The 23,003-nt window shown below is 44.4% G+C and overlaps 1 protein-coding gene across 2 annotated transcripts in view; it reads left to right on the top strand.

Moving 5' to 3' along the window:
- The window catches only part of adarb2 (adenosine deaminase RNA specific B2 (inactive)), a 225,407-nt gene that overhangs the window by 19,808 nt on the left and 182,596 nt on the right, over nucleotides 1-23,003 (top strand). The window contains exon 1 of one of the 2 annotated variants that reach the window (XM_056268773.1): nucleotides 21,890-22,377. The exons of the other annotated variant lie outside the window; for it this stretch is intronic. Coding sequence (XP_056124748.1) covers nucleotides 22,305-22,377 — 73 coding nt within the window. The 5' untranslated portion in view covers nucleotides 21,890-22,304. Of the gene's footprint in view, nucleotides 1-21,889; nucleotides 22,378-23,003 lie in introns of those variants that run through there. 2 annotated transcript variants of the gene reach the window in all.

Consider the following 23,003-nt stretch of genomic DNA (forward strand, 5'->3'; position numbering starts at 1 on the left):
GCACAGCCGAGGCATTACCTCAGGACTTGCTTTTACAGTTCTCTGTGCCCTGCTGTCATGCTGGATATGTGCTTCAGTAACGCCTGACACAAGCGGAAGGGAAAAGGCAATTTTACACACTTTAACAACTCATGAAGTCGCCTCATGTCCCCTAGTCTCCGATTAGCCCTTCCGATTTCTTGTAAACATACATCTTGTAACATCCTATTCTTTTTGTTCCACCTTAAATTTCCTGTGTTTCTGTGATAAGCTTTACTGACCGGAAATGCACATAATTAGCCCATTATGAAAGGCCAGTGAGCTGATAGAGTTCTATGACATTCAGGACACCTGTGTCTGTTTCTATTCACGAAGTGAATTAAATAGGGTGGTTTGTGCAGACTAATCGCAGATTGTTGTTAGTAAATGTTCAGTTGTGTTGGATTTTAAAGAGGTCATGTCATAATTATTTATGATTTTATTCTTTCCCTGAAGTCCACTAATAATTTGCACAAAAAGAGTCATAATTTAGTTTCACGACCATTTCCATCTCTCTCTGACACTTTGAAGGCTTTAAGACACAGTAGCAAGATACAAAATACAAGTGTATGATAGCAACCCGATCACACTAAATGCGTCTCTATAGCACGCAGTGTGTTTATCGTGTAATTTATTGGCGAAAATGAGTTTTTACGTGCATAGGATACGCATGGATTGGTTAGAGTAGGATTAGTAGTGGTGTAGGGTGCGTGTGTATTATACGTTTGGGTAGAATTAGTGGTGTGGGGTGCGTGTGTATTACACGCAAATGAATTGCGTATCAAATGCACGCGAAAACTGCATATCATATGCATAGGCATGCGCGAGCAGTCGGTGTTTGTGTTTGAAAGCTCCGTCGAATCAATTCATTAATCCTTGATTTTCTTCTTTACCACTCATTTATAAACAAGCACTTTCTATTTTTATATCATGGGAACTTATCCTCGATACTATTCCTTATAAAAAACAATCGGATTGCTTTGATATCGCTACTTAGACCCAACTTTGCGAATCTCGGCTACTAGCCTTTAGTCCGCTAGCATTTCACGCGTGGCCTCGCGCCTATCGACCGTCTGATTTTACACCCGTTTCACTGAAAGGATACAGGTTATATCCGGCATTTCAGTCCTAAATTACTAGTGATTTTGGTAGTATCACTACTAATCTACTGTTCATCTGTTATGGCGAACATATCAGATGTGTGTCTAACGTTACCTCTGAGTGCAGGTGAGGACACATTCGAACTGATTTCGGTACGATTGGAGCTGGAATCGGTGGAGAAACAGATCCGTGGTCTGCTAGAGAGGCAAGCCGAGCTGCGGGATCGGCGATCAGCGCTTGAAACGTCACGGTTAGTCAGTGGTTAGTAACTTTTTGACTCCGACTTCGTCTACTCCGTGCGTTTCTCTGCCCAGGAGGACGGGATCATCTCTGGCATCATTCACTCCGGCACCAACCCAACACCATGGACCCTGGGTGATCCCACAGCGGAAGACACGAGCCAGGACCAGAGCAAGAACCTCTCCGCCCCTCCCGGTCTTCGAGATCTCCACCCGGAACCGCTTCTCCCCCCTTCGCGAGTCGGAACGCGACGATGCCGTGATCATCGGCACTTCCATGGTCCGTCATGTCCGTGCTACCTCAGGTAAGGGTAAGGTGCGCACTCACTGCTTTCCTGGTGCTCGCGTTCTTGATGTCGCCGCACAGGTTCCCGAGATCCTGAACGGTGAAGAGCGCGTCGGAGCTGTGGTGCTTCACGCTGGAACAAACGATATCAGGCTGCGGCAGACGGAGGTTCTGAAGAAGGACTACAGGAGCCTGATCGAGACGGTACGCAGCACAGCGCCTGAGGCAACGATCATCGTGTCTGGACCGCTTCCCACGTACCGACAAGGACAGGAAAGGTTCAGTAGATTATTTGCACTAAATGAATGGTTAATGTCATTGTGTAATGAACAAAAACTGCTCTTTGTAAATAATTGGAATCTGTTCTGGGAGCGACCTAGGCTCTACCGTGCTGATGGCCTGCACCCCAGCAGAATCGGAGCGGCTGTTCTGTCGGACAACATCTCCAAGACGTTACACACCGTATGACTAGAAAATCAAAGTCCAAATCACAGTCTTTGCTGTGCCAATTTAATTGATATAAGCAGTGTAGAACATTATATAGAAACTGTGTCTATTCCTCGTTTAGTGAGGCCAAATAATAAATCCACTGTAGGATCTAGGAAAAATCTTATTGTAATTAAACCTGAAAATCTAAATATCAGTGAACAAAAACAATTTCTAAAACTAGGTCTTCTAAACATTAGATCGCTCACACCTAAGGCGGTTATTGTAAATGAAATGGTCACAGATAATAGCTTCGATGTACTTTGCCTTACTGAAACCTGGCTTAAACCAAACGAGTATTTCGGTCTAAATGAGTCTACCCCGCCAGGATACTGTTATAAACATGAGCCCCGTCTGATCGGTCGTGGCGGAGGTGTTGCAACAATCTATAGAGATATTATTAATGTTACTCAGAAAACAGGTCACAGGTTTAACTCGTTTGAAGTACTGGTGCTAAACGTTACGCTCCTAGATGTAAGAAAGAAATCCCTATTATCTCTAGCCTTGGCTACTGTATATAGACCTCCAGGACCATATGCTGATTTCCTAAAAGAGTTTGCAGACTTTCTCTCAGATCTATTGGTCAATGCCGATAAAGCAATAATTGTTGGAGATTTTAACATACACGTAGATAACACAAACGATGTGTTAGGGACTGCGTTTACAGATTTATTAAACTCCTTTGGGGTCAAGCAGAATGTCAGTGGTCCCACTCATCGTCTAAATCATACACTAGATTTAATTATATCATATGGAACCAATCTAACCGATATAGATATTATACCGCAAAGTGACGATCTCACCGATCATCACATGGTAACTTGTATAATACGCACTGCTGAAATTTGTCATGTTGCGCCACGTTATAGACCAGGCAGAACAATCCTTCCGACCACTATAGATAGATTCTCAAATAGCTTACCTGATCTATCTCAGCTGCTCAGTGAACCCAAACAAACAGATGAACTAGAGGAAATGACTAGCAGTTTGAGCACCATTTTCTCTAGTACATTAGATATTGTTGCACCAATTAGATCAAAAAAGGTTAGAGAGAAAACTAAAGCACCATGGTACAACAGTGCTACGCATGATATCAAGAGAGAAACTCGTAACTTAGAGCGTAAATGGAAACAAACTAATTTAGAGGTCTTTAGAATCGCGTGGAAAGACAGTATGTCACGTTATAAAAAGGCTCTAAAAGCAGCCAGGGCAGAGCATCTCCGCAAACTAATAGAAAATAACCAAAATAATCCAAGGTTTTTATTTAACACCGTGGCTAGACTAACAAATAAACAGACATCACCCGAGCAAATTATTCCGTTACAGTATAGCTGTAATGATTTTATGAACTACTTCAATGAGAAAATAGAAAGCATCCGAAACACAATTGTAAATGTACAATCCTCTATGGTGTCTTATGATTGAGCCTCAATTATCGCCCCTCAAGAACAACTACACCCCTTTACAACTATAGGACAAGAGGAGCTAAATAAACTTATCACTGCATCTAAACCAACAACATGTTTATTAGATCCAATACCAACTAAATTTCTGAAAGAAGTGTTACCTGTAGTGGAAGAGCCTCTTCTTAATATTATTAACTCGTCTTTATCTTTAGGTCATGTTCCAAAAATATTCAAGCTGGCAGTAATAAAACCTCTCATTAAGAAACCGCAATTAGATCCAAATAACTTAGCAAATTACAGACCGATTTCAAATCTTCCATTTATGTCTAAAATACTAGAAAAGACTGTGTCCGCTCAATTGTGCTCTTTCATGCAAGAAAATGAGATATATGAAAAATTTCAGTCAGGATTCAGACCGCATCATAGCACAGAAACTGCGCTAGTTAAAATTACAAATGATTTACTTTTAGCTTCCGACCAAGGCTGTATCTCAATATTAGTTCTACTCGATCTTAGTGCTGCGTTTGACACTATCGATCATAAAATACTCTTGGATCGACTACAAATCTACACTGGTGTTCAGGGACAGGCATTAAGCTGGTTCAGATCGTATTTATCAGACCGTTACCATTTTGTTTGTTTAAATGGGGAAAAATCGAAGATAACGTCAGTAGACTATGGAGTGCCGCAAGGATCGGTGTTAGGCCCTCTGCTATTCTCAATATATGCTGCCACTTGGTAATATTATAAGAAAACATGGAATTAATTTCCACTGTTATGCTGATGACACTCAATTATATATTTCATCACGGCCAGATGAAAACACTAACTCATCAAAATTGACAGAGTGTCTTAAAGATATAAAATGCTGGATGACGCATAATTTCCTGCTACTAAATCCAGATAAAACGGAGGTATTACTTGTTGGTCCAAAAAACTATCCACAAAACCACTTACAATACAACTTTAATATAGAAGGATGTCCTGTTACTTTATCCTCTACGGTAAAAGACCTGGGAGTTATACTAGACCGCAACTTGTCTTTCGAAAATCATATTTCATATGTTACAAGAACAGCCTTTTTCCATCTTAGAAACATTGCTAAATTACGTAACATGCTATCTGTTTCTGATGCAGAAAAGTTAGTTCATGCATTCATGACCTCGAGACTAGATTAATGCTTTATTAGCTGGTTGTCCTGCATCCTCAATAAACAACAGTTAGTGCAAAATGCAGCCGCTAGAGTTCTTACTAGGTCAAGAAAATATGATCATATAACACCAATTTTATCATCTCTACACTGGTTACCTATCAAGTTCCGTATCAATTACAAAGTACTATTACTGACCTATAAAGCCCTAAATGGTTTAGCTCCTGTGTATTTAATGGACCTTCTATCGCCCTACAATCCATCGCGTTCTTTAAGATCACTAAATTCGAGGCTTCTAGTCATTCCTAGGATATCTAAGTCCACTAAAGGAGGGAGGGCATTCTCACATTTAGCTCCTAAACTCTGGAATAGCCTTCCTGATATTGTTCGAGGCTCTGACTCGCTGTCCCAGTTTAAAACTAGATTAAAGACGCATCTCTTTAGCCAAGCATTTACATAATGCTTACCTTTTATAATACTGCTGAATCAGATCAAATGCATTTAATACTATAAAACTTGAAGAGACTGTAGGTTATCTGTATAGGTTGCATAGTATTTACAGTCATTACGTTCCTGTGTATATTGCGTGAATGACGGGTGGTTGGGCAGATATTGTGTTGCGGTAGGTAGTATGCCATACGGAACCGTTGTCCACTGAAACTGCCTATTCACGCACCAGTGGGGCTCGACAGCCTTAGTCAACAGGTTGGCGCGTATGGTTGGGTGTCGGAGAGATTGTGAGATTGTGGTTAGGTCTCAGCAGCAGGAGGGACGTAGAGGTCAGAAAGCTGGGCTGAGTTGAGTGGGGGACGGAGGGGGGTGATTTTGGGACGCAAGAGTCACTGTCTTCATGTTTTATCATTTACGCCTGTGTTATGGAAATCATCATTATGAACAGCAGCTACGCAAATTATTTTCCCTTTGCTTTTCTGCTGTTATCTCGGGACGCGAGTCCCGAGAAAATGGCGTTCGTCCGCTCCAGTTTGTATCCAGCCTCTCACGGAGACTTCAGATGCTCCAATCACAAAGCCTGTGAAGTGACGACTCAACACGGGCGATATGGACTCTCTATGGTGGACGGCACTGATCCTCAACAACTCGTCTTAAGACCTGCGTGATTACTTGGACTTCCAAAAAATACTCTAAATGTTCCGATCCAATACTGACTTGTAATGCTGCCCGAATCATGCACTGTTCCTTCGTTGGCCAGAGGAGAACTGGCCCTCCGACTGAGTCTGGTTTCTCCCAAGGTTTTTTTCTCCATTCTGTCACCTGATGGAGTTTTGGTTCCTTGCCACTGTTGCCTTGGCTTTTGGCTTGCTTAGTTGGGGACATTTAATATTCAATAATATTATTGATCTGCCTTACTTAAGGTGGACGTTGACGCAATTTCTTTTAGAAACAAACTTTGTTATATTGTTTTCATGTTATCACTGTGAAGCGCTTTGATACAATCTGTATTGTAAAAAGCGCTATATAAATAAAGGTGACTTGACTTGACTTGACGTAAAAACTCATTTTCGCGTATAAATTGTACGATAATACACAATGCGTGCTATAGAGACGCATTTACATGAGAACAGGCTGATGATAGATACAATCTTGGCAGTCATTTGTTTTTTGTCCATTTAAAGTCAGAAAGTTGTTTTGCAGGTGGGTCCTCTTGTTTTGAGTTTGAAAGTTACAGTGTGATTACATGGAACACCAAAATATAATATATAAAATATATTTCTTATTTTTTTATATATATTTATTTTTTGATTTTTATAATATGCATTTATAAATGTACTTTTTAAATAGTAAGGTACATTTAATATTAATAATGTCTTATTACTAATTGTATGATTATTAATCCCTATATTTATTTTATAATATAAAAATGTATTATGAGTTATTTTATATAAAAGTTGCGTGGGACTGCATTTTATCCATCAGGAAATAACCACATCATAAAAAGCGAATGTTGATGTCGACTGAAAAAAAGGAAAGTTTTACATTTTTATTTTATTTTATTTCAGTTCACTTTTTTTATTTATAGCAAAAATCTAGTTTCCGTTTTAGTTAACTTTAATAACCCTGGTCCATATGTGCACCCTGGGAAATGTTCAAAAGTCCCCACCAAACCTCGGTGTTGTTCTTGCATAAGAATGGTTTTTCCTATCAGAATGAATACATCATCTTCCTCTGTCTTCTTGCAGACATACCTTTGGCTCTTCCAGTCTGCAATGTTAAGCCCATATTGTGTTCGGTGATGGCCCCAGCCCCCAACATAACCCCGGCGACGCCAGCTCCATAATAACAGTCATTTTGAATTAACCTTAGTCCTGCCAGAATGCCCTACTGTCAGTGTGATTATGCTCCGCCTCCACAACCCCTGCCACAGGAAGTCAATTGTTTTGTGTTTGTGACTGTGCATATGCCTGAATTTATGTGCCTGAGAACAGACAGAATAAGATGAGTTCCCTTTCGTTGTCACTCCGAGTTCCGTCGGATGACGACGAATGGGGGTTTCGCTTAGAAGCCAATCAACTTCAAGTACTTCAAAACGAGCCAATGGCAAAGAAATGCCATGGGTCTGCGGAATTTGCATAGCGTAACTCCGCCTCACCTCGTGAGTATATAAGGAGAACGCTGGCAGCAAACCGGCATGTTTTCGCTTTGGAGCCAAGTTAATCCTTCGTTCCACAGCCATCTCTGTACTGTCAGTTCTTCAGACGAGCGAGATTCTCTGGTGTTGGTGTGACGGCGATCTCCGGCGAGGACGCGCTTCCTGCTTTTCTGTCCGTGATTCGACAGCGAGTGTGTTTCTCCCCGGGCGCTTCAACACAGTCAGAGTTTCTTTTCTCACAAAAGAGCTTGCACGCGGCACGTCTTTTTAAAGATGCCTCGCCCGTGCACTTCTGGTTGCGGTAGACTCGTTGATGACTCTGATGGGCACGAGTGGTGCATAGTGTGTTTGGGCATTAATCACGCTAGAGCAGCACTCGTGGATGACTCATGTTCTCTCTGTGGGAACATGACCATCGCAGCATTACGATCAAGACTCGGTGATCTCGCAAGAGTGAGGGTCCCCTCATCCACACCCCGATCTACTGACTCTAGAAATAGAGCTAGTACTTCGGCTGGTGGCCAGGGTGATCTGAGGATGACGGTTTGGAACAAAGCGCCGACTATCAGTCCGTGCCCAGCCGCATCCTCTCCAGTGCTGCAACCCGTGAGTGTTCGGGGGATTCCGGCGGGATCATCTTCGGGTGTCCCGCAGGTTTCCTTTGACGCTCCAGAGGATGACGCGATGTCTATCGCAGCATCACAAGGTGGGTCTGAGTCTTCTGGAAGTGAAGACTCATCACAGCTGCCACCTTCGGGTGTGAATACAGTTGTGCTAGAGTCTGATCCAGAGATGACGGCCATGCTGTCTCGAGCCGCCGCGAGCATCGGGTTAGAGTGGAACCCTCCGCCCTGCCCCGAGCGCTCGCGGCTGGATGACTGGTATTTGGGTCAGGCTGCGGACCCCCGTCCGCGTCAGGCCCCGATACCTTTCTTCCCGGACGTGCATGATGAGATCTCGAAGTCCTGGAAGACTCCCATGTCTTCCCGTGACCGCTCGCTGATTTCATCCGCCTTTCCTCCCCTCGATGAGGCCGCTGCCCGTGGGTACACTGGGCTCCCCCCGGTTGAACGCTCTGTTGCGATGCAACTGTGTCCTCAGAGCGCTTCTTCTCGTGGTGAGCCTAAGCACCCATCCAAAGCCTGTATGTACTCGTCTGCGTTAGTGGCGAAGTCCTACAGAGCTGCGGGGCAGGCAGCCGCCTCTTTGCATGCCATGGCCATTCTGCAGGTCTACCAGGCCCAGATGCTCAGGGACATGCACGAGGGCAGGACAGACCCGGGGCTCTTCAATGAGCTGCGCGCCGCCACCGACCTTGCTCTCCGAGCGACGAAGGTGACCGCACGCTCCCTGGGTCTGGTGATGTCCACAGCCGTGGTCCAGGAGAGACACCTCTGGCTTAATCTTGCTGATGTGGAGGATGCCGAGCGGTCCCGGCTGCTCGACACCCCCATATCGCAAGATGGCCTTTTCGGCGGTGCAGTCGAGGATTTTGCCCAACAGTTCTCGACTGCCCAGAAACAGACTGAGGCTATTAAGCACATTCTGCCCCGACGGCCCGCTGCTGCCTCCACTCAGCCGACCGGGCAGAATACTCAGTCTGTTTCCCGCCGAGGGCGCCCTCCTACGGCTCCCACCCCTCCCGCCCGGCCCAAGCAGCAGCCTTCACCCGGGCCCGGTCGCGGAGGAGGCCGTAGGAAGGCGCCCCAGCCCTCTCCAGTCCCGCCCCCCGCTAAATGCCGGGTCAAGCGGCGCTCCTGAGACGGGCTGCTCAGGGGTGATGTACACTTCTCAGGAGGTGGTAGCAGGACCACTCCTTCCCCCGGTGGAGGGCCGGGGGAGAATCTTGAGAGAAGTGACACATTCATCTCTGAGCACACAGAGTTCTCGGACGACACGGTGCGCCGCCCCCGGGCCGTGCACCCCTCGTCCTCCTCTGTCCCAGAGCCGGATGACAGTGCGCGCCGTCCACGGACCGTACCACTCTCATCCTCCTCTGTCGCCAGACCCCTGGCAGAGCAGACCCCCGTGGAACGTTCGTCCTTCCCTGGTCTGCTCTGTCAGGACGCGGTCTATGACTGTACCCCCACACCGGGCCGCTATGCCGTCCACGTCTGGGTCAGTCATACCGCCTCGCTGCCCCACCGACGGGAAGTCTGTGGTTCGCGTGACCCCGCTGGTTCAGTCCTTGGGAGCTTGGCTAGAGCTTCCCAACCTGTCCCGCTGGGTCGCACGAACGATCAGGCTCGGCTACGCGATTCAGTTCGCGCGGTCTCCTCCCCGCTTCAGGGGAGTCCGCTCCACTATGGTCGGTGGCAATGCCCCTATCATGAGAGCGGAGGTTGCTACCCTGCTGGCGAAGGGTGCGATCGAGACTGTCCCTCCAGCCGAAATGAGGTCCGGGTTTTACAGCCCCTACTTCATTGTCCCGAAGAAAACCGGTGGGTTACGGCCAATCCTGGACCTGCGCGTATTGAACCGCTCCCTTCACAGGCTGCCGTTCAAGATGCTCACCGCCAAACGCGTTTTCGAATGTGTGCGGCACCAGGATTGGTTTGCAGCGATCGACCTGAAGGACGCCTACTTTCATGTCTCCATTCTCCCTCGACACAGACCGTTCCTACGGTTTGCTTTCGAGGGACAGGCATATCAGTACGCAGTTCTCCCATTCGGGCTAGCCCTGTCTCCTCGCGTCTTCACGAAGGTCGTCGAGGCAGCCCTTGTTCCCCTCCGGGAACACGGGGTTCGCATTCTGAACTATCTCGACGACTGGCTGATTCTAGCTCACTCTCGAGATCAGCTTTGCGAACACAGGGATTTGGTACTCCGCCATGTAGCCCGTTTGGGCCTTCGGGTCAACTGGGAGAAGAGCAAACTTTGCCCCGCGCAGAGGATCTCTTTTCTCGGTATGGAGATCGACTCGGTCGCCATGTCCGCGCAGCTTACGAGCGAGCGCGCGCAGTCACTGCTGACTTGCCTGAGACAGTTCGAGGGCAAGAGTGCGGTTCCACTGAAACTTTTTCAGAGGCTCCTGGGGCATATGGCATCTGCAGCCGCGGCAACGCCGCTCGGATTGCTTCATATGAGACCGCTTCAGCTTTGGCTTCGCGACCGAGTCCCGAGGTGGGCATGGCAACACGGCACCCTCCGAGTACCAGTTACTCCGACCTGCCGTCAGACCTTCACCCCGTGGGGGAACCTCAGCTTTCTACGGGCAGGAGTGCCTCTGGAACGAGCTTCCCGGCATGTTGTTGTAACGACAGATGCCTCCACCACGGGCTGGGGTGCCATGTGCAATGGACGTGCTGCCGCGGGCTCCTGGACAGGACCCCACCGCTTATGGCACATCAATTGCCTCGAGTTGCTGGCTGTACAGCTCGCCCTGCGCCGCTTCCGAGCCGTGCTCTCGGGCCAGCATGTACTAGTCCGATCAGACAATACCGCGACCGTAGCGTACATCAACCGTCAAGGTGGTCTGCGCTCCCGCCGTATGTCACAACTCGCCCGCCACCTCCTCTTATGGAGTCAGAAGCATCTGAGGTCGCTTCGAGCCATTTTCATCCCTGGAGCCCTGAACTGTGCAGCCGACGAGCTGTCACGGCTTCAGCCCCTCCCCGGAGATTGGCGACTCCATCCCCAGACGGTTCAGCTGATTTGGGACCAGTTCGGGGACGCACAGATGGATCTGTTTGCCTCTCACGACTCGACCCATTGCGCCCAGTATTATTCCCTGACCGAGGGCACGCTCGGCACGGATGCTCTGGCACACAGCTGGCCGCGGGGCCGCAAATATGCGTTTCCCCCAGTGAGCCTTCTTGCGCAACTCCTGCGCAAGGTCAGGGAGGACGTGGAGCAGGTCACTCTGGTCGCGCCGTACTGGCCCACCCGGACCTGGTTCTCCGAACTTGTACTCCTCGCGACAGCACCTCCTTGGCCCATACCTCTGAGGAAGGACCTACTTTCTCAGGGACGGGGCACCCTATGGCACCCTCGTCCCGATCTTTGGAACCTCCACGTATGGCTCCTGGACGGGACGAGGCAGGTTTGAGTACCCTGCCACCAGCGGTGGCGGCTACCATCACTTCCGCTAGAGCGTCGTCCACGAGACACCTCTATGCGTTGAAGTGGAACCTCTTCGTCAACTGGTGCTCTTCTCACCGAGAAGACCCCCGGAGATGTTCGATCAACGTCGTGCTTTCCTTCCTTCAAGAGGGGTTGGAGCGAAGGCTGTCTCCCTCCACCCTCAAGGTCTATGTCGCCGCTATTGCCGCACAGCATGATCTTATAGAAGGTAAGTCGGTGGGGAAGCATGACCTGATCGTCAGGTTCCTGAGAGGAGCGAGGAGACTGAATCCTCCTCGCCCTCCTCTCGTTCCCTCTTGGGACCTCGCAGTGGTCTTATCCGCCCTGCGTAGTGCTCCCTTTGAGCCTTTACAGTCAGTCGAGCTTAACTTCCTGTCAATGAAGACGGCGCTTCTGACTGCATTGGCCTCCATCAAGAGGGTAGGGGACCTGCACGCATTCTCCGTTGACGAAGCGTGCCTGGAATTCGGGCCGGCTTACTCTCACGTGATCCTGAGACCCCGGCCTGGATATGTGCCCAAGGTTCCTACCACTCCCTTCCGGGACCAGGTGGTGAACCTGCAAGCGCTGCCCCCGGAGGAGGCAGACCCAGCCTTGGCACTGCTCTGTCCAGTACGTGCTCTCCGCATCTATGTAGACAGAACGCAGTGTTTCAGGACCTCAGACCAGCTCTTTGTCTGCTATGGTGGGAAGCTGAAGGGAAAGGCTCTCTCCAAGCAAAGGTTGTCTCACTGGATAGTGGACGCCATTGCTTTGGCATACCAGCAGCAAGGTCGACCGTGCCCCCTTGGTGTGACTGCCCACTCCACCCGGAGTGTGGCATCCTCTTGGGCTCTAGCGCATGGCGCCTCGCTAACAGACATCTGCAGAGCTGCAGGCTGGGCGACACCTAACACATTCGCCAGATTCTACAATCTCCGAGTGGAGCCAGTGTCCTCTCATGTACTCGCTTCAACCAGCTAGTACCGGACCCGCTCAGGTGTCTTCGCTTGCTCGCCACTCCACTCCACGGACTGGATACGTGCGATATTCTCCTCAGGTGAGCTTCTCCGAAAGCCCTGAGTTCCTCCAGCACTCCTGACGTCGGCGCCAGTGTCTCTTGCCTGCGCGTCGGCTAGGTGCCTCCCGTGTGCATGGTACCTCCCTGAGCTACCCCCACATGTGTATTCCCACTGTAAGCCTCTCTGAGCATGTGTCTTTCCCTTGGCAAGCCACCTTGCCACCCCTGGGGTTGAAATATTCCACCTGCGGCTGGACACCCCAGTGATTCCCCATATGCATCCCTCGGGTCATATGTGTATCTTTAAGTCCCCCCCTCTGGGTTGGCAGTAATTGCATACTTCCCTAAAAGATCTGGGATATGCTCCCCAGTGTACCTTGGTATTCCTGTGTTAAATAGGAGTCCTTCGTCCGTGCTAGTCTCACGACAGGGATCTCAGATTTACGCAGGGCACTGGAAGACAGCTGAGAAGGTGGCGTGATTAGACTGGTATCCCCATTCGTCGTCATCCGACGGAACTCGGAGTGACAACGAAAGGGAACGTCTCGGTTACGGATGTAACCCTCGTTCCCTGAGTAGGGAACGGAGACGTTCCGTCTTCCTGCCACTTTCCGCTGTACCGCGGGGATCGCCTGAACTCAGGTTGGCTCCTCAGCGAAGAAACATGCCGGTTTGCTGCCAGCGTTCTCCTTATATACTCACGAGGTGAGGCGGAGTTACGCTATGCAAATTCCGCAGACCCATGGCATTTCTTTGCCATTGGCTCGTTTTGAAGTACTTGAAGTTGATTGGCTTCTAAGCGAAACCCCCATTCGTCGTCATCCGACGGAACGTCTCCGTTCCCTACTCAGGGAACGAGGGTTACATCCGTAACCGAGACGATATTTCTGTACTGTCAAGTTTCCTGTCTATACATGTACTTTGTGTTGAATTTTAATTGGTGTAAATCTGATAATAGTGTAAACATAATTACAATTGAGCACCATTTGTGATATGAACACGAATGTTACCTCCAATTGTTTAGCTCGCTGAATTTTGACCGAGTTGAATGAGTCATATGTAGACATCAGAATATCATTGAAACTTGGATCTTTTGACTTGGGCCAGTAAGAAACCACCCCAAAGCAACATGACCGCGTGTTTAAAAAAAAAATCTCTGAATAATTTACCAACCGCATAGCAACACTATAGTCATTTATGCACATATTCATGCTATGCTAGCAACCACATTTACCCATTTAAACTAATAAATGTAAAGATTGTTGCGTATGTGATTATTAAATGATTTAGATATTAGCTTTCTGTGTTTGAGTTTCTTTGAGCTTGGAGACTGTGACCTGTGAATGTGCTGTTTAGATTTGAAGATGGAGAGTGAATTTGTGCTTCAGGCATGTAGGTGTGTTTTGCCTATATGGACGAGAGGATTTTTAGAAGTGTCTGTGTATGTGTGTGTTTGTGGGGAGAGGGTATACATCTATGGCGGGAAGATGAAGGCAGATCTTCAGACCCTTCGAAAACCACATGTGAGGCGCCTCAGCACAAGATAAGACCTAATCCCTCCCAGAGAGCCGAAAAGTCAATATCCACACACACACACACACACACACACACACACACACACACACACACACACACACACACACACACACACACACACACACACACACACCAAGGGAGGCTCCAAATCTTTGTCCAGAGTAACACAGCAAGAACCAGCTATTTGGAGACATACCATATACTGTATGTACCATGGAGAAAAATGGCCAAAGGTTTGACTACTAGTTTACCCAAAAATGTAATTTACACATTCTCAAGTTATTCCAGACCTGTATGTCTTTGTTTCTCCTGGGAAATGAGATATTTGAAGGCATGTTCATGCTGCTCTTTTCCATACAATGAAAGTGAATGACAAAAATTGCACCATAAAAGTACTCCATATGTTATGTTCCAAGTCAGTTGAAGCCACTTAATATATCTGTGTGAGAAACAAACCATTATTTATTAAATAATTAAATAATTTACCAAACCATAATTTATTAAAACCCCTCAAATTTCTTTCAAACTTATATTCCAACGTGCAACTGGCCACCAGAAACATGAGAACCAAAGGAGTTTTTCATGACTGACGTCAAGTAAGGCATGATTCATGTTGGAAGTCCCATTTTAGTATTAGTCCTGGATGCTGATAATTCAATAAAATACAAAAATCCCTGGACTTGCGTTAAAAGAGGGACTTGAGCCAAATCTAGAGACCAGAACATCATAAGGCCGTGACTCACAAGCCAGTCAACAATCGGCCAATGTCAGATGTCATTGATCGTCTGATGCTCCACATATTGGCACAGTCAGAATTTCGTAGTTTGTAGTTTTGGCCACCTGAGCATGTTAAATTGTCGGTGGAGCCAGCCTGTGAGATAAATCACTCTGATTGGCTGTTTCGCTTAGCAAACCAGTTCCTAAGATGAAAACGAAGGTGACGAAAGCAAGCAAACACTCTCAGAAAAAAAGGTACAAAAGCTGTTACTGGGGCGGTACCTTTTTAAAAGGTACACTTTTGTTCCTTTTAGGTATAATATGTACTTTTAAGGTACCAATATGCACCTTTATGGTAAAATGTGTACTTTTTGAAAAGGTACCGCCGCAGTAACAGCTTTTGTACCTTTTCCTTTTCTTTCTGAGCGTGAATGGCGAAGACAAGAGGACGCACACAGATGTTGATGTTGGTTTGGGGTGTATAAGCTTATAGAGATTTTGGAGATGGATTTTTTTACTTGAGCAGCAAGAAACCACCTTGCAACAATCCAAAACACCCTAAATCAGTATAACAGCTTGCTAAAACCCAAATCTGATTACCCTAGCAACAGCATGCCAACGCTATATGCATTTATACATATATGCATGGCTATGCAACCACCCACAAAACGTTTTGCGAAGGTTTTCTTGAGAACAAAAGGAGTTTTGAAACATCGACATCAAACTCGGCATGATTCATGTTAAAGTCCCATGTTTGTTTGGAAAAGAGCAGCTTGACAATTCTACAAATATCTCCTTCTGTGTTTGACAGAAGAACAAAAATCCTACATCTTTGAGATGACATGAGGGTGAGTAAATGAAGACAGAATTTCCCTTTTAGAATGAAATTTGAATTAAAAACTGCTACTGATAATGACTGAAATTTCACTGTCATTTATGATACTATAATACTTTATGTTTATGAGAAAGCTGGTGGCAGGCAACAGTCCTCATCTCCCTCGTCCTCCTCTCTCGCTCTCTCGGTCTTCCTCTGTTACGCTGCGAGTATATAGAATCTAACGAATGACTAACATTCCCCCGGGGAGAGTGTTAAATAAATAGACCACCAGGCACTCTGACAAAATGGAAATGATCATATCATTAGACGTAACGCATCTGTCATAAGAGACAAGACGTTGAATTCACTGCACAATCACAAGGAGTCGCACTAAATTTGATTACCGGCTATATAAAACACCAGCGCATATAAAAATGGGCATCTCTCATAACATAAGATGCATCTTATGATTCACAATGCCACCGCTGCCGAAGTGTTTCATTTTGATTGGATCATATCAAATTTCCTTGAACAAATTATGCTTTTCAAGTAGCGTATCATGGTGCTTTCCTCACTCCGAGGAGAGCGCGCAAAACATGTTGATGTGATTTTTCCCTTTCCTGGTTTTCACAGGATCAGGTTAACTACTGTCGGAAGTTCCCAAGAGTGGTAATGACAAGGAAAAAATGAAGAGAGGAGAGATAAAAATAGAATGCTGAGAAAGAGACAATGTTAAAATGCTGAGGGACTATCCTCAGTGTTCAAGGAAGGAACAGAAATAAATATGGTTACATTGCAGCAATAAACTAGTATGCATGCATTTTTAAACTTTGATTTTAAAAATGAAAACATCTAATTTAATGACAAAAGTTCCAATAAGAAAGCAAGTGACACAAATCGGTATCGGAATCTGCCAATAGTTTTTTGTTAAAATCGGTATTGTTATCTACCCCAAATCGGTGCATCCCTAGTGTGTACCCAGGGGCCAAAGGTGCCTAAAGGTCCCTATAGGCCTGTGTATACTACATTTCTCGAGTATACTCAAACCGTGAACGAGCGTGGATGGACGAGTTCGACACATGTGCAGTACAATTGCTTTTCTATACTCTACAAGACATCAGAGGGGAGCAGAGTCGTGCCATTTACAGGACATTTGCTCGGAAAGATAGAAGAGGAAAAGTAGGAGATCCGCCAAAGTTTAGAAGAAAAACCAAAACGATGGATAATAATAGCCGCACTCTTCTTCGACGACTGCACAATACAGTACATCACAACTGTGTATTGCCACCTAGTGGACTCTGCCGTCTCAACATTCACCTTGCGCATGAGCTGTTACCATCCATGTGGACACAAAGAAATGGGGCTGCACGTGGAAAACGTGGATACTGTACTTTTGGCACTATACGGTAGCTTGTGCTGTATGCAGAGCTGAGGGTCGTATTGGTGAATTTGAGTTTAGAGATGATCTCACACTGCATGCGCTAAGGGCCCTGGAGTTGAGCTATTTTGGCAGTCTCAGGTCACTTTATTAAATATGATTTTTATTTGCCTGTAAGAGCAGGAATTGCACACATACTGTATGTCTTATGATCTTATGGCCTTGCCATTGAACAAAGTTTAGGCCCATGGGCAGCGATCAGTAAAGTGAACACTATCCCCAGCAGTCCTGCCTGTCTGCTCAGTAAATTACAATCAATATAAGTCAGAGCGCATGTTTACATCTATAAAGCGTTCTGCAGCCTGAAGAAAATAGGCTGTACCGGCAGATTGACATTACTTGATATATGAGAGAGAGAAGGAAATGTTCTCCTGAGATTATATTATTATGAATTAATTTTTCACAACTTAGCAACAAGCAGTTCAGACTGTTTGCTTTTCTCTTTACTTGATTTAATTGAAACCTGCAGGTTTATCTGTTCTAATCCCTAACAGTGTTCTTCTTTGATCCGCCCCTGAAAGTACACGAACACACTTGGCTAAGGGAGCAATAAAAATAATATTGTTCAATAATAATAATAATATAAACTCTCTCCCTTTCTCTCTGGGTCTCTCTAAAGTAAGAATAAAAAAAAAAAAAGTTTTTATATAAAATCATGAAGAATATAGACTTATAAAGAAATGTTGTGCTTTTAAAGGATGGTGAATTAATTTTTGCTAAATGTCTTGAGTAAAGTGTATGATTATTAATTGTTTTTAAATGATTTAATAAAGTGTTATAAAATCTCTCTCTCTCTCTCTCTCTCATTTTCATTTTTCAAGTATGCTACTGTATTTGCATGATTGTGTTTACATATAATATCGCCAAAGCATTATACACATAATGACAAGAAAAAGGAATATACAAAATTACACTAACAACAAAAAAATAGTATTAAAAGAATGTGCTAAATTAATCAAAATTAAATAAAATATATATTATAAAAATAGACACTCATATAGACATTATAAACAACAACAAAATACATTGTAATGTATGTACGTGTAGTATTTGATTATAATATCACGACAGCAGTTGTTTTCTGAGGGTGTGCAGCTGAAAGATTAATTTTGCTGTATCTGATGAGGAATTGTCTTCCCCAGCAACATCTGTATTTGAATGGTTTCTCCTGAAATGGCTCTCTTTTTTGAAACAATCCAGTATGAAATGAAATACAATTTAATAAAGTAGTACAATGAGGTGCCCCAGAGCATCATGGGAGTGATGCCTAGACCGATGCCATTTGAAGATGAGCACATACTGAAGGTATTACCGTCTCATATGTGCACTCGTGAGACATATGTCACTGCCACTTATTTCGAATTGGACAACATGGCATCAAAAGTAAATTGTGTTTATTGTCGTTTTTGGATGCAGAAGCTTTAAAAAGCAATCACTGATGAGCAGTGTAGTGAAATGAACATCCTCTCAAACCTTTTCAGTTTGTGTTGGTCTCAACTCTTGACTCTTGTTTACCTGTGCATAAAAGGAAGTGTTTGTGAATAGAAGAGCGGTGCTGATGTTCTTTCTTACACACACACACACACACACGCACGCACACACACACACACACACGCACGCACGCACACACACACACACACACGCACACACACCCTATAGGGTTATCAGGAAGCAGTTTGCCTCGCCGAACGTTCATTATGTCCCTAGATAGTGGCATTGGCAACTTGTCACCGTCATTGATTTCTCTTAAACTGCAATTTACATGGATATTTGTGGGTGTCCTCCAGGCAACCAGTGTCCCCACAGACCACCCAACACCCTTACCAATCCATCCACACACACACACACACACACACACACACACACACACACACACACACACACACACACACACACACACACACACACACACACACACACACATGTCTGGTCCACTATCTTTGTGGGGACTCTCCATAGATGTAATGATTTTTATACTGTACAAACTGTATATTCTGTCCCCTTACACTAACCCTACCCCTAAACCTACATTTTCTAAAAAACATCATTAAGTATGTTCATTAATCAATTTCCCTTGTGGGGACCATTGGCTAGTCCTCACAATGTAGGTGATTTCACGTTTTACTATTCTTGTGGGGGGGACATTTGGTCCTCACAATGTAATAAAAACAAGAGCACACACACACACACACCCCTGCAAACCCACACCTTTTCCCTATAGCCCTCATGGAAATGTTCCAAGCGCACAAAGAAATCTCAAAGTGACTTTTCTGTCAGCAAATATGCCGTGTTTTCAAATGTACTTCCATTCGCTCCACTTTTTTTTTCCCGCAGTAAATGTCACCAAGTAGTCGCACTGCTGGTATTTTAGACGAAGTCTAATGACATTTGACAGGGGGGAAAAAGCCTTTTGTTTTGTTAGCAAAATGTCAACATCAATGCATGTATGTCTACGATTATTTCAGTTTAGAAATCTGTCGATCAGCAGATTGGAGGAGGTATTTGCTTTAGGGGGAAGAGTAAGGTTGGTTCAGAGAATCTCAATTCTTCTGAAGATTTCCTTTATCATATCGACGTGAACGTGGATGAACCATCTCACACCTTCCTCATAACTGATACCTAATTTTGAGTGCGATCATATTTATTTGAATGCGATCAATTGATGAACATTTTTATTCAAATTAATTGCATGATATTCTGAACAATGAATCGGATTTTGATTCAATCACCTTTAATCACATACAAACATTTATTGAGAAAAGCCACCAAATAAAGATATTTCAAAGGCATTATAGAAGTCAATACTTCCATTCTTAGTTTTCTCTCCGTATCTTTGAACATTTGAATCATTTTTATTTTTTTTCAATTAGGTTTGTCACTCTGTCAGAGATAAATTTAGGGGTAAACTTTAAAAGATTAACCCATAGTGTGCCTGACCCATGCTTACAGAGTCAATAGCAATGTAACATTACTAGGAGAACATCTCAGTTACGACTGCGTTGCTTTGCCTGAGAGCGACTTACTTCAGCCGTGTAGAAGCTGACAACATGTGGTCCAGGTGTGCTTTATAGCTTCCGGATACGCCAACATCTGGCATGCACTGGCCAATAAGATTCGCACAAGCTTCCCATAGCATCAATATTCCGACGCAACATTTTTGAAAGTTTAACTTGGGCCCTGAAAGCAACTTCTGCCAAGTTTTTTCTACATTTATTTCATAAATGTCAAAGTAGCCTTAAGAAAATTCTCTGACAAATGGGCTGTAGGATCTATTCGACAAGTTGCATGTTAATACAATACAAGTTTGAAAAGTAGCCTAGTGATATTTTCTGGTAAAACTAAACAAATTTATGAAATTATAATGTTTTAAAAGTTATAAAGGGGAGGAACATAAAAACTTAAATAATTAAAGGTTTCATTTAATGTGGTCAATTACACAGAAAATAATTTCAGCTTGTAAAAACAAAGAAAATGTGTGCCTAAAGTGATTGACTTAATATGTGCACATTCCACTGGAACAGATCTGAAAATACATAGAATAAGATTACTTAGCTGTTCCAGTATGAGGAAACTTGGTAATTTTCACCAGCTAAACATTGCCCTGCCAAAAAAGAGAGAAAAAAAGGGTAGCTGTTTGGATTTATATAGGCAAATGCTAAAGAGTCTATGATTGGATCATTATTGCAGTGAGTATTATGTTTCTAGCATGTTATGTGTTTGGCAACAGTTCTTCTAGATGGAGTGTGTAGCTTTTCATTTCTTAAACAACCATGTAGGAAAACACATCATGGCCATATTTCAGGATTACAGTGTCAAGATTCATCAGGCTCAAAATATGAAAGAATGGTTGTGAGGAGCATAGAGAATCATTTCCACACATGAGTCCAGAGCTTAAATTCATTGAAAGTCTTTGGGATGTTCTGGAGACTTTACAGAAAGCTGGACTCTTGCATTCTCAATACAAGATCTTCATAAAAAATGTAGGCACCTCTGGAAATATCATCACAACATTTATTTCCATCAAGAGGTGCATACATTTGGAATATGGCCATGATGTGTCTTCCTACATGGTTCTTTAAGAAATGAAAAGCGACACACTCCATCTCTCAATAGACTCTTAAGCATTTTGCCTATTTAAATCCAAACAGTGACTTTTTTTTTGTTGCCCGGGCAATGTAAAGATACAACAAAAAGTTGGACTATTTATAAAGTTCTGTTTACAATCCGAAACTTCGCCCAAATGAATTGCATCTAGTACTCCAATTTAAATAACAATAAGCTCAAATTACACACTTTCTGTACACTGTAAAAAAGTATATGAACAATAAGTTATGACAGCATGTTTAGTATTGCTTTAACTCATCAAAAATAAGTTGAGCAATTTTCAAAGTTTAAAAAAATCATCTAATTGTCAGTCTAATCTAATTTAAGTTGAAATAACTTAAACATCCAAGTTTATTTTACTTACAAATTTAAGGCAGCATCTATTTTTTTTTACAGTGTAAAGTGTTTAACACAAAAAATCCTTTTCAGTTTGAATGCCAGACTTCCAGTGGAATTTATTTATTACAAACTAGTCAAAATCACTGTATCCTGAATGTTGTACGTAACACTCCTTTAACCCAAGGGTTTTAACCTTTACAGACTCTATTTGAGAAATCTAGACTTTCTCAGTGCCATAGTAACTTTCATGCAAAATATTAACACTATTATAACATGAACACTATGACCACATTAATCACAATGATTAATAGTCATCATGAAGTTGGAAGAATAACACAAACCGTCAGGTTTACACACACATGTGGAGTCCATGCAGCTCAAGTTTAAAGTAAAAGGGAAAATGACTCAAATGTGTATGCTAATTATATGTAATCAGCATATTTTAATATTTAAAAACAAAGCCCTTTTCACTAATGCTCGAACACTGTATAGGCCTACTGTATTTCTGCAACTTTTGCTGTCCCAGCTACACCTCATCCTTCCTGTCGTTCCTTTCACCCGCGCGCATCAAGCCATCACTCACTCCGAGATGAAGGCTGAGTTCGCGCGCCTGCAAGGGATGGGGGGGGTGTGTCATCGGTCGTGATGTCAGAGCGCGAGGACTCTCATGATTGGCTCTAATTAGAATCTGCAGCAGCAAATAGACACGCGTCTTGCATGATTGGATTCAAAGTGGCTGGTGCCAAAAAACGCAGAGGCGCAGGAGCTCCAGACGCGCTCTCACGCGGGAGGAGGACGCGACGTCCGCTGAGCTCAGAACACAGTCACTTTCAGCTCGTTATCAAGAGCTTATTAGAAGAGTGTGAGGAGGAATAGGGCGAAGCTGATATTCCCGGAGCGTTTCACGTGCGCAACCGCAGCAGAGCAACAACTTCAGAAACATCAAGCAGAACAAGTTCTCCAGAATCTGAGCACCATGGCATCGGTCCCCAGCAGCCAAGTCAAATGCAAGTTCAAGAGGAGGAGGAGGAGAAGGTCTAAGCGAAAAGGTAAAGTTTCTTTCAGTCATTATTCGTTTTCTAAATAAACGCTTCCCTCCTAAAGCCGAGACAACGGAGAGGTCGCGCGCGCACTGGTTGGAATATGCAGCATTAAGTACCGATCATCTCGGCATAACTGCGCAGTCTGGGTGTCTGTACATGTGTGTGTGTGTGTGTGTGTGATGCGCGCGGTCGCATCAGCATCGTTCCTCTGTCAAGTTTGTGTAAACATATGACAGATGCGCACTGATTCGCGCTCGCGAGAGGAAACACTCGCTTTCGCCGTTTATTTCTCGGTCTGTGCATCCAGTATTTACAGTCCTCATATCTGCCCTTGTCGTAACCTCAAATAAGATTTGACCTCATTTACACGCTGCGATTGTAATGTTATCTGACCTTTTCAGTCTCTTGTGACGATCGATGCATTAATGGAATTTTTGTAGTTTTTGTAAATTTATATAAACTGTAACTGACTAGACACTGTAAAGTTATTTCTGGAGTTATTTCTACTCAACCTAATGTTGCTGTAACCTAATGTAGACCATATTATAAATGCATATGTTACCACATAAAGTGAATTTATTAGGTTATCTGATAAACTATCCTTCAGTTTAAACTGTAATTATATGTAAATC

The sequence above is a fragment of the Rhinichthys klamathensis genome, unplaced genomic scaffold (genome assembly GCF_029890125.1).
Source record: "Rhinichthys klamathensis goyatoka isolate OS25496 unplaced genomic scaffold, OSU_Roscu_1.1 h1tg000276l_1, whole genome shotgun sequence".
Classification (NCBI taxonomy): domain Eukaryota; kingdom Metazoa; phylum Chordata; class Actinopteri; order Cypriniformes; family Leuciscidae; genus Rhinichthys; species Rhinichthys klamathensis.